The sequence below is a fragment of the Rhinoraja longicauda genome, chromosome 38 (assembly GCF_053455715.1).
Source record: "Rhinoraja longicauda isolate Sanriku21f chromosome 38, sRhiLon1.1, whole genome shotgun sequence".
Taxonomy (NCBI): domain Eukaryota; kingdom Metazoa; phylum Chordata; class Chondrichthyes; order Rajiformes; family Arhynchobatidae; genus Rhinoraja; species Rhinoraja longicauda.
Genome location: NC_135990.1, coordinates 13,959,414 through 13,972,373, shown reverse-complemented (window position 1 = coordinate 13,972,373; position 12,960 = coordinate 13,959,414). Strand labels below are relative to the sequence as shown.

The window sequence follows — 12,960 nt, the reverse complement described above, 5'->3', positions numbered from 1 at the left end:
CAAGAAAATTCTTGAAAATTATTTCAGCATGCTTATGCATCTTTGAAATTTGAAATAAATTGATAATGTTTCCAAAACTAATTTGAAAAAACATAAAAGTAGCAAATGCTTACTTCTTTTTAATGATGGTTAGATAGAAACATGATAGTGACCAATGTGAGAAAATATATGGTACGGTTGAGCTGTTCACAATAACATTTCCATATGCTGTTGATGCATAATTCTTGTGTATTCCAACCTGTAAACTTGTGCCTATCAGTTGTTAGTGATTATTTTTTATCAATAAATCATCTGCATTTACTCCAATTTACTTCTTAAGATATTAAGTATTAATCTGCATATACTGCCAAATATTTAGCTGACAGTTTACTCATCTTTATTAAAATTTATTGTCAAATTTATTCTTCCTTTTAGTCTCCAAAGAATCATAAGTGTGTTCCCTTAATGAATCTGTTATCTTTCATATCATTATGTGCTGTATTTTTTAATTATTTGCTTCTAACTTTGATTCTTTCAAATATTTTTATAGATATAAATGAATGTCAATTGAGTGACAACCTTTGTAAAAATGGTCGTTGTGTCAACATGATTGGACGGTATCAATGTGCCTGTAACACTGGCTACCAAGCAACACCTGACAGAGAAGGATGTGTTGGTAAGCACCCTTTTTCTGACTTCCTTCTTCCTTTGCAAGGGGCAGAAGGAAGTCAGACAATTAGAAAACTAATAAGCATCCATGCTCAATGGTAGGGCCATGATTTGACTACGTCAGAACATGATATTTTTTGGCAAACCTTTCTCTCGCACAGGCCCATCTTGTTTTTTAAGGTTAACCATTGTTTGATTGTCACTTTACTTGCCAATTCAGTCACTGCCAGTCTTACATAATAGGTGACTTACGTAAACTTACAAATGCGTAAGCATTCTTTAAGCCCACTGACGCTCACGTGGGCTCCTCGTCGGAGCTCCCTTGTGGTCTTTGAACAGTAAATTTACACGTGCGTAGTAGCACTTCCGTTTCCGACTTACATAACATCCGACCAACACAAGGGTAATAACCCTTACATTAGATAGGGAGCGCCTGTATTTGATTCAATTTTACTCAAGCCAAATCTATTTTCCTCCAACATTTCCGCCACCTCCAACAGGATCCCACTACTGGCCACATCTTCCCATCTCCACCCCTTTCTGCTTTCTGCAGAGACCGTTCCCTTCAAAACCACCCCATCCCCAGGTACTTTTCCCTGCAAACGCAGGAGATGCAACACCTGTCCCTTTACCTCCCCCCTCGACTCCATCCAAGGACCCAAAGTCTTTCCAGGTGAGGCAGAGGTTCACCTGCAACCTCATCCACTGTATCCGCTGTTCCAGGTGTCAACTTCTCTACATTGGCGAGACCAAGCGCAGGCTCGGCGATCCTTTCGCTGAACATCTCTGCTCAGTCTGTCTTAACCAACCTGATTTCCCAGTGCCTCAGCACTTCAACTCCCCCTCCCATTCCCATTCTGTCCTTGGTCTCCTCCATTGTCAGAGTGAGGCCCAGCGCAAATTGGAGGAACGGCACCTCATATATTGCTTGGGTAGTTTACACCCCAGCGGTATGAACATTGACTTCTCTAACTTCAGATGGTCCCTGTTTTCCCTCTCTCTATCCCCTCCCCCTTCCCAGTTCTCCCACTAGTCTTTCTGTCTCCGACTACATCCTATCTTTGTCCCACTCCCTCCCCTAAAATCAGTCTGAAGAAGGCTCGACCCGAAACGTCACTCATTCCTTCTCTCCCGAAATGCTGCATGACCCGCTGTGTTACTCCAGCATTGTGTGTCTACCTTCAATTTTAACCAGCATCTGCAGGTTTTTTTCCTATACATATCTATTTTCAACTCTTTGAATTTGATTCTCCTTTAAAAAGAAGTTTATTCTGACTGTTCCTTGCCCTCTCCCATTTCCAAACTAAACTATGATAACATCAGCAATGTTCCAGAAATGTTACTACACTAATGCTTCCTTCAGTCGACCGAGTTTATCTCCTAAAATTAGATCTATAATATCACATTGAGAAAACATTTCTTCACACAGAGAGTGGTGAGTCTGTGGAATTCTCTGCCACAGAAGGTAGTTGAGGCCAGTTCATTGGCTATATTTAAGAGGGAGTTAGATGTGGCCCTTTTTGCTAAAGGGATCAGGGGGTATGGAGAGAAGGCAGGTATAGGCTACTGAGCTGGATGATCAGCCATGATCATATTGAATGGCGGTGCAGGCTCGAAGGGCCGAATGGCCTACTTCTGCACCTATTTTTTATGTTTCTATGTTTCTATCATCTCCTGTTCTAATCCAAAAAGTACTAGCCAAGTAAGAACATACTTTTATTTTTGTTTATACACACATCAAAAGTATAAAGGTTTAACTAAATCTTTCATTCTCCACCAACTGACACTACATCACTTCGGAAATAAAAGTATAATCATTGTAAAACTCAACCACCATTTTTTTAATTGCAGATATTGATGAATGTACAATAGCGAATGGAGGATGTGAGACTTACTGTACAAATTCTGATGGCAGTTATGAATGCAGCTGTAGGGATGGATTTGCCTTGCTGCCAGACCAACGATCTTGCACAGGTAAAACACAGGTATTCAAATGTTGGTGAGATGTAAATTCACAGTTAAATAGTTTATGTTATAACTTCTTTCTGAAAGTATGGTTTTCAGTATAATTTCTTTCTAAAAGTATATTAATTGATTGGAAACTAATCAATGCAAATTGTACTACTATGGAGGGATATATTTGGAATACCCTATTAGGAAAAAAGATTTAATGATTAATTTACTGAAATCCAGATATTCAGTAGTTGCCTGGGCTGCTGCACTTTTACTTTTCGCTATTTTTATTTCAAGGATTGTTTGAAGGCCTGCAATACACTGCAAACGATATTGGTGCATCCTCTTTGGTCAATTCAATCCATAACGCTCATTGTATGATCCTTATAACAGATCATCCCCTCTCCTTAACCAATATTGTTATTCCCTTCCCTCCTTTTTATTGCCCTTTCCATCTTATCTGAAAACCTATTACCAGGAACATTAACCTTTGCTCTGCTGCTCTAATCCACAGGCGACCTTTTTGCTCAACTACATTAATTCCATCTGCTCACAGTAGAATGATATTTAGTCTATTTAAGTATGTTTCGGTGCATCTCAATCACTAATTGATTGATTCCACCACCTCCTTTAGCAGGCGTATTCCTGGTAATAACTCTGTGTATAAAAAACTTGTCCCTTAGATCCTCTTTAAAAGTCTTTCCTCTCACCTTAGAACCTATGCCATCTTGTTTTCGATAACCCTATCATGGGAAAAAATATTTTGACAACCTGTCCTACATATGTCTTTCATTATATACTTATATACTTTTATCAAGTCACTCCTGATCCTCCTTCGGGGAAAATAAGCTCAATCTCTCCCCATAACTGAAATTGCAGAGTGCAGGCAAAATCCTGGTGAAAAAAATGGCAATTCCTCTAGCATTTTCATTTTTGCTCAAGATTCCAGCATCTGTAGTTCCTTGTGTTAACATCATGTGAATTTCCCCTCTGCACTCTCTTCAGCACATAACTTATTTTCGATAGATGGGTGTTTTATGGATGGATAGGGTGGGCTAAGCAGGAGGGTCCATTTCATTGCTGTAAGAGTCTGGTTCTGTCTTGTTTATAATAGCTCATTTTATGTGTCGCAAGCCACAACTTATTTGACTTTATCGGTGTATTCCTTCGATTTACATATAAATGATCTAGACTTTTATTGTTATCTTATTTCCTTCTTCTGCTTTTAAAACCATCTCTCATTTTCTGTTAGTTCTGCTTTACTCTCTTCTGAATTTTTGTTTATCTTCCAATCACTGTGCCAAGCTTATCTAAACCCTCTCCAACAGAACTAGCAAACTTATCTACAAGTCTTGCTGAGGTACAAATGTTTGACATGTACAGTTCCATGTTCTCTAGAATTGATCCTAGTGCCCAGTAATCTAAAGATCTCCTTCCTATATTACATCTCAGTCTAAGCATTAATCTATTATTCTATTTCTATCCTCACTGGCGCATGGCACCAGTGGTAATTTAGTAATCAGTTTATTTTGGTTCTGCTTCTCAACCTTTCTTAACTCCTTAAAATCTCTTTCTTCACCTATGTTGTCGATGCTGATATTGATTGTAATTTCTTGTTTTATATTTCTTGCCTCTCCCTTCAGAATGTCCTGTCGACATTTAATGATATATTTAAACTCTGATGCCACAGAGGCAACATACTGTCTAGAATCATGTCTGTTCCCCTAGTATAAAACAGATTACTTGACTGACTACTCATCCCATTGTGTCACCTACAAAATGTATTGTAGCATTTCTTCAAAGCTTCTTCAACAGTGTCTCTCGAACTTGTGACCATCAACATTTAGAAGGATGGGGACAACAGGTATACAGGGTCAAAATTATACATCATTTCATGATGGGAGTACATTTATCCAAATCATAAATGAAGCCATTACCAGTGATGGCCACATACCATGAGTGAATATGACAAAAACACTCATGACTTGTGCCATGGGATGTGCTAAGTTCTTTCTAGACAGGTAAAAGGAACCTTAATTAATATTTCATAAAATGTATGATGTCTTTGATAGTGTTGTGGGTTTGTATTAATGTTTGATGTTACCATGCTTTACATTCTAATTCTCCTTGTGTATGTTGAAATAAAGATAGAAATGTGACAATTGTGTAAACTTTTTAAAATTTCAGATATTGATGAGTGTGAGGACAATCCTGACATTTGTGATGGAGGCCAATGCATCAATGTACCAGGAGAATATCAGTGTTTGTGCTATGATGGATTTATGGCATCTGAGGATATGAAGACCTGTCTAGGTTAGATGCAATTCTCTTGCTCATATTTCAGTCATTACGTCTTAATTTTTAGGCATGCTATTTGAGTCTGTAGTGAAAATAAAACAATGAATTTAATAATGTTCATTTAAGGATAGAACTTCACTAAACAATTAATGGATATGTAATGTGCTGAAACTCTATGATTGCTGTAATCCTTTTAATTCTGACCTGCAGATGTTAATGAATGTGAACTTAATCCAAACGTATGTCTTAGTGGCACCTGTGAGAACACTAAAGGATCATTCATTTGTCACTGTGAACTGGGGTATTCTGTGAAGAAAGGAACAACTGGTTGCACAGGTAAATAAAAAATCTACTCTTTTTCTTGCTTCATTAAAATTTGCATTTAAATTAATTATAGTTGAAAATATTATCTCATTCTATGACCATAAAGAATCTACAAATCCAAGAAAAATGCAATCAAATCCTGAGAAAATCTACACTCTCTAATATGTCACAAATCAACTACAACCAATTTTAACAACATTCCCATAGCATCACAATGCTTCATGTATATTATACCTAGCTCAATATATATTATGTTTTATAATTTTAAAAAACTTATGATAAAACAAATCAGTAAAATGTATATATATCAATATGGTGTGTGGTTACTGTTGTTTGCTGTACAGTAAACCGTCATTATTACATACCTCTTTATAACGGATTTCAGTTATAGCAGACGGAATGTCCCCACAGTAATCAGACATCATTGTCCCTTTAAGAACACAGCTAGTTACACTGCGGAGGCCAATGAAGGAGGGCGGCACAGTGGAGCAGCGGTAGAGTTGCTGCCAAAGAGCTGGGTTTGATCCTGACTACGGGTTATGTGTGTATGGAGTTTGTACGTTTTCCCCATGATCGCGTGGCGTTTGTCTTGGTGTCCCGGTTTCCTCCTACAAATCAAAGGAGTGTAGGTTTGTAGGTTAATTGGCTTTACAAAAAAAATGGAAATTGTCCCTAAAGTGTCAGTGTACGGGAATCGCTGGTCGGCACTGTTCAGTGGGCCAAAGGGCCTGTTTTCACGCTGTATTTCTAAACTAAATTGACAAATCATTGAAATTGACAAGCAATTGCTTCAATTGACACTTAACTCCATTAAACAATGTAACAAACTGCCTTTCCTATTTTTAGCTTTCAGTAACAAAAAAACATTTTTAGCTGTTAAAAATAACTTTGTACACTCAGCAGGTTAGTGTCTTTGGAAGGAGAAATGGAGGCAACGCTTAAGGTCGATGTCCTTTCACCCTGAACTCCGGGTATAACAGGAAGAGTTGCTTTACTAATTGAAGGGATTGCCACGGCAGTAGTGATGACATTACTGTAGAATCGTTCAGTGAAGCTACAAGGGTAGGCAGAGAAATAAAAAGAGGATAAGCACCTTATTGTGATTGTATGCATCAAATAATCATTGGTAATTAGAAGAACAAATATGCCAGGAGATTGCAGACAGCTGTAAGAATAATATGGTTGCCGTGGTAACTTTTCATTTAAGAATGGGTTTAAATTTCTATTTAAGAACTGTAAAGAAAAAACTGGGAACTATAGACCAGTAAGCCTACCTACCATCAGCAGCAGGAAAGTTACTGGACAGAATTCCGAGATAAGATATGCATGCTTTGGGAAGTCAAGGGTTGATTAGGGAGTCAGCATTGTTTTGACCATGGGAGATCAAGCCTCATGAATTTAATTGAGTTATTTAATGAAGTAACCAAGAATGTTTATGAGGGAAGAGTCTCAGAAGTATGCGGAATATGGACTAGTCTGGATGTAGACACAGGGCCTGTGATAAGGTTCCACATGGTAGGCTGCTCGGGCAAGTTAGATCGCTTTGGATCCATGGAGAGCTAGCTCACTGGATACATAATTGGCTTCAGAAAATGGGGAGGCTGGTGAGAATTATTTTTCTGACTGAAGGCTTGTGCCTCAGGGATCAGTGCTAAGCCCGTTGCTGTTTGTCACCTATATCAACAAATTTGTATGTGAATATCCAGGGCATGATGGGTTGGTTTATGGATGACACCAAACTACATGGTATGGTAGACATGAGGATGGTTAATATGAATTACAGCAGGGTCTTGATCAGCTAGGCAAGTAGGCCAGGGAATAGTTAATGAAGTTTAATTCAAATAAGTGTGAGGTGTTAGATCCTGGGAAGTTGAACCAGGGCAGGACCTTCACAGTAAATGGTAGGACCCTGGAGAGTGTTGTAGAGCAGAGAGGGATCTAGGAGTACAAGTACATAGTTCTTGAAAGTGGTGTCACAGGTAAATAGGGTGGTGGATAAGACGTTTAGTCACACTGGCCTTCATTATTCAGGGAATTGAGTTTAGAAGTTAGGACGTTATGTTACAATAGTGCAAGATATTAGTGAGCCACACATGTAGTATAGTGTTTAGTGTTGGTTTGCCTGTATAAGAAAAGCAGGAAAGGGTGCATAGAAGATTTACGAGGATGTTGCCAAAAATTGAGAGCCAGAGCTATTGGGAAAAGGTTGTGTAGGCTAGGACTTTATTACTTGGAGCACAGAAGACTGAAGGATGATAGAGGTGTATAAAATCATGAAGGGAAAGATAGGGTGAATGCACAATCTTTTTCCCAAGTTAGGAGAATCAAGAGCAAGTGGGTATCGGTTTAAGTTGAGAGGGGAAAGAATTAATAGGAACCAGTGGGGCAACTTTTTCGCACATAGGGCGTCACACGAGCAGCTAACGGAAGTAGTTGAGCCAGGTACCATAACAACATTTAAAAGACATTTGGACAGGTACTATTCAGATAGCAAAGACTAGCTCTGATGGGGAATATTGGTCGGCATGGACAAGTTAGGCCTCAGGGCCAGTTTCCTTGTTTTCTCTCTGACACTATGCACTTTATGCCTGGTCTATGCCCCAAATTCTTTCCAGATTAATTAAATACTAATTCATTTAAAATAATCAGTTTTTACATTGATTGTGGAATTATTGATTTACCATGGAGTTAAATTAGTTTACATAACTGCTTGGTAGGTTTTAACTAGCAAATGATTTCAGATATTAACATTCATGATGGAGAAGGGTCTCGACCCGAAACGTCACCCATTCCTTCTCTCCTGAGATGCTGCCTGACCCGCTGAGTTACTCCAGCATGTTGTGAAACATTCATGATGGATGTGGTTCTGTTTTCAGAAGGTATCAAATTGCTTTCTGTTTATTCACCCATAATTTGAAGAGACAACTGATTTCCTTTTCTAGCCAGTTGGAAGTTTGACCTACCTGAACTAGGCTTGTATACACTGGAATTTAGAAGGATGAGAGGAGATCTTATCGAAACGTATAAGATTATTAAGGGGTTGGACACGTTAGAGGCAGGAATCATGTTCCCAATGTTGGGGGACCCCAGAACAAGGGGCCACAGGTTAAGAATAAGGGGTAGGCCATTTAGAACTGAGATGAGGAAAAACGTTTTCAGTCAGAGTTGTGAATCTGTGGAATTCTCTGCCTCAGAAGGCAGTGGAGGCCAATTCTCTGAATGCATTCAAGAGAGAGCTGGATAGAGCTCTTAAGGATAGCGGAGTCAGGGGGTATGGGGAGAAGGCAGGTACGGGGTACTGATTGAGAATGATCAGCCATGATCACATTGAATGGCAGTGCTGGCTCGAAGGGCCGAATGGCCTCCTCCTGCACCTATTGTCTATTGTCTGAAAATCAGTCTTATTTTCAACTCTAATCAGTTCCTTGCCCTAACTCCATGGGCTGGCACCTGCTCAGGCAGGACTTATTGTTTTACGAGACCACCTTTACATCTGTTGAATATAATAGTTAATATCCTGACAGAAGTCAACCATATTGGGCGGCACGGTAGCGCAGCGGTAGAGTTGCTGCTTTACAGCGAATGCAGCGCCGAAGACTCAGGTTCGATCCTGACTACGGGTGCTGCACTGTAAGGAGTTTGTACGTTCTCCCCGTGACCTGCGTGGGTTTTCTCCGAGATCTTCGGTTTCCTCCCACACTCCAAAGACGTACAGGTATGTAGGTTAATTGGCTGGGTAAATGTAAAAAATTGTCCCTAGTGGGTGTAGGATAGTGTTAATGTACGGGGATCGCTGGGCGGCACGGACTTGGTGGGCCGAAAGGCTGTATATATATGATATGATGATATGATATGATATTGGCCAGGCACATCCCTGATATGCAATGGAATGAGTACTGTTTCATACTTTAAATCATTATAGAATTGTTTGTAGGTATGGGTGACTACCAGTTTCTATAGAAAATACTGGTCTGGTTTCAACTGCGGTATTAGGCTCCATTCTGATGTTTATTTCTCATTAGCACAGCCTGACCTGCCCGGAATTCCTTTAGCAGTTGTTTATTCTCATTGCTCTGTAGATGTAAATGGTTTTTTTTAATCATGATTAGAATATATTTGGGATGGTCTCCATGTCAAATGGTGCCATTCTGGAAATTTAACTAGGCATTTTTAGTGACAAAATATATTTGTACCATTGATTCATTTTCAGCATCAGAAAAATATGCATGTCCAAATGGCTCCAAAGTGTGACATGTTATTATCCATACTCATCCCAGATAGATTTCAATTGCACTGCCATCTCTTGTTGAATTGGGCAATCCACACTCATCCCTTTTAGGTCTGCTAATATTGTCATCCTTCAACCCGCCCCCATTGGTACCAACCCCAATCTTTTACATGCCCCCCATCTTTGGAACTATCACCTCTTACTCAAACACCCGATCCCTGGCCCCACTCATTTCACTCGCAGAGCCTGATAACCAGACTCAACCTCTGATCACTGATCTCAATTTATTCACAAAATGCTGGAGTAACTCAGCAGGTCAGGCAGCATCTCGGGAGAGAAGGAATGGGTGACGTTTCGGGTCGAGACCCTTCTTCAGACTGATGTCTGGGGGGCGGGACAAAGGAAGGGTATAGGTGGAGACAGGAAGATAGAGGGAAATCTGGGAAGGAGGAGGGGAAGAGAGGGACAGAGGAACTATCTAAAGTAGGAGAAGTCGATGTTCATACCACTGGGCTGCAAGCTGCCCAGGCGAAATATGAGGTGCTGTTGCACCAATTTCCGGTGGGCCTCACTATGGCACTGGAGGAGGCCCATGACAGAAAGGTCAGACTGGGAATAGGAGGGGGAGATGAAGTGTTCGGCCACCGGGAGATCAGCTTGGTCAATGTGGACCGAGCGCAGGTGTTCAGCGAAGCGATCGCCGAGCCTGCGCTTGGTTTCTCCGATGTAAATAAGTTGACATCTAGAGCAACGGATGCAATAGACGAGGTTGGAGGAGGTGCAGGTGAACCTTTGTCTCACCTGGAAAGACTGTTTGGGTCCTTGGATGGAGTTGAGGGGGGCGGTAAAGGGACAGGTGTTGCATCTTGTGCGGTTGCAGGGGAAAGTGCCCGGGGATGGGGTGGTTTGGGTAGGAAGGGACGAGTGGACCAGGGAGTTACGGAGGGAACGGTCTCTGCGGAACGCAGAGAGGGGAGGGGATGGGAAGATATGGCCAGTGGTGGGGTCCCGTTGTAGGTGACGGAAATGTTGGCGGATGATTTGTTGGATCCGCTGGCTGGTGGGGTGGAAGGTGAGAACGAGGGGGATTCTGTCCTTGTTGCGAGTGGGGGGAGGGGGAGCAAGAGCGGAGCTGCGGGATGTAGAAGAGACCCTAGTGAGAGCCTCATCTACAATGGAAGAGGGGAAGCCCCGTTTCCTGAAGAATGAGGACATCTCTGACGCCCTAGTGTGAAACACCTCATCCCGGGCGCAGATGCGGCGTAGACAGAGGAATTGGGAGTAGGGGATAGTCTTTTTGCAGGGGACCGGGTGGGAAGAGGTGTAGTCCAGATAGCTGAGCGAGTCAGTGGGTTTATAGTAAATGTCCGTCACTAGTCTGTCTCCTGTGATGGAGATGATGAGGTCCAGAAACGGGAGGGAAATGTCGGAGATAGTCCAGATATATTTAAGGGCAGGTTGGAAATTGGAAGTGAAGTGTATGAAGTCAGTGAGTTCTGCATGGGTACAAGAGGTAGCACCAGTGCAGTCGTCGATGTAGCGGAGGTGTAGATGGAGACAGGAAGATTGGGAAAACTGGGAAGGGGGAGGGGAAAAGAAGGACAGGGGATAGTTCCTCTGTCCCTCTCTTCCCCTCCCCCTTCCCAGTTCTCCCACTGTCTTCCTGTCTCCACCTATATTCTTTCTTTGTCCCGCCCCCCTGACATCACCCATTCCTTCTCTCCTGGATGCTGCCTGACCTGCTGAGTTACTCCAGCATTTTGTGACAGTGACTGTCCTGACATAAGTACATTTTCCATCCCAGCTCCAAACATCCACTTTCCATTAGGCACAGTGAACAAATAAAAAATCTTACTCTGATATAAATAGAACTTGTTGCCTTTGGCACTACTAAATTTTTAAGCAGTGGCACCAAAACCAAATTGGTCATGGCCAGGCCCATTTCAGTGATTTCATATCCATCTGCTGGCACCGATAAATTTCTAAATTGCTTTCTTTCAAAATGTCTTAATTGTGCTATGTTTTAGTAGCATGCTGTGTTTCTTTAGCTGTATGCATGCCACAATAATAAACTTGATTGACTCATTAAATAAGCATTGCCTATTGGGTTTTGATGCCTGCGCTTCATTTCTGGTGTAGGTGGTTTTTTTGGCATTTAGTTATTAGCACCAAGCCTTTGATTTTGTATTATTTAATTTTTTTTAAACAAAGTAAGTGCAATATAAATAGACGTATTTCCTTTGCATTATTTGTTTAAAACAAATCGAATTCCAAGTAGCCAGAAGACAAAGGTAAAAATGTACATTATAATTTCCCATTTGTACTTATTTCATTTTCATCCTAAATTAAACTAAAATTACCTTATTTAATTTCTGTTAACCTCTGCTTTAATCCAAAATTGGCTTTCTTGAATTTACAGCATATCTACTGTTTTCCTATGAAATTATAGTATTTTGACTACTATTCTCTTGAAAGTTCCTTATTTTAATTCTTTGCGTATTTGTAATTCTTTACATAAGATATAAATGAATTGAGTGAACAGTCTCTAAACGATCAAGCATTCATTATACTAGGATTATAAGCATGCATTATAACAATTTCTGACAGATATCTTAGAAGAAGCAACAGACCATGTAATTAGTATGCAACTATTAGAAACTGTAAAAAAATGACCACACAAACACAAAACATAAGGAAACACCCTCTACCCAATATTATGGAAGAGTTACTAATGTGCATATGGAATGCTCTGTGTGCTGGATGTTTAAACTTTCAGTCTCAGCTGTGCAGAACTACTAAAAGGTAGCTCAGAGATTAGGTTTTCTTATCAACACCATTCAACATGAATTACTATTGGTATCATGTTCAGACATTTTCTTAACTAAAAATGAGGTAATCCCTGTGGAATACTAATGTTTTCCACTAACTGTTTTACAACAGCAATCAAAAGACTCAGCAGTCAGTTTCTCACATAATATATCAATTGTGACAGTATGGAAATGGGGGATTGGTTAATTACCAGACTGGTAACCCAGATGCTTGGACATGCAATCCAGCATTTTTAGTTCAAATCTCAACACGGCAGCTGTGGAATTAAATTCATTAGACATTCTGACTTAAAAAAAAGAACAGCTAACCTTAATGATTACCCTGAAACTATGGATTGGAGCAATTTGAATGGGCAATGACGTCGCTCCTATCCCAAGGAATGAAGAAATAAGAAGTCCCAGATGAAAGAAGTAAAGTAAATAAGAATAACTGGCATCAGCAAACCCTTGATTTTGCCAGTAATCCATTCACTTTTTATGGCAATGCTTTCCACATGCCTGAAATCCAAAGTGTGGCATTACATTTGCTATGAAGCCATTAAATTTAACTCAAGTGAGCAGTGTTGCCAATTTTGCAATCTCCTAAAGGAGTTCATCATATTCAAATATTGGAGGAGAATTGTAGCATCTGCTTGATGCAATAATACCCCATTTTTATTTCCACACAATTTAGTTTCACCC

At 40.4% G+C, this 12,960-nt stretch overlaps 1 protein-coding gene across 1 annotated transcript in view; it reads left to right on the top strand.

The window, feature by feature from the left end:
- Window positions 1–12,960, top strand: part of LOC144610945 (fibrillin-1-like) — a 330,240-nt gene that overhangs the window by 211,377 nt on the left and 105,903 nt on the right. Inside the window, exons 28-31 of the mRNA XM_078429975.1 lie at window positions 530–655; window positions 2,500–2,622; window positions 4,789–4,914; window positions 5,110–5,235. Of these exons, the coding sequence (XP_078286101.1) occupies window positions 530–655; window positions 2,500–2,622; window positions 4,789–4,914; window positions 5,110–5,235 (501 nt within the window). The remainder of the gene's footprint in view (window positions 1–529; window positions 656–2,499; window positions 2,623–4,788; window positions 4,915–5,109; window positions 5,236–12,960) is intronic.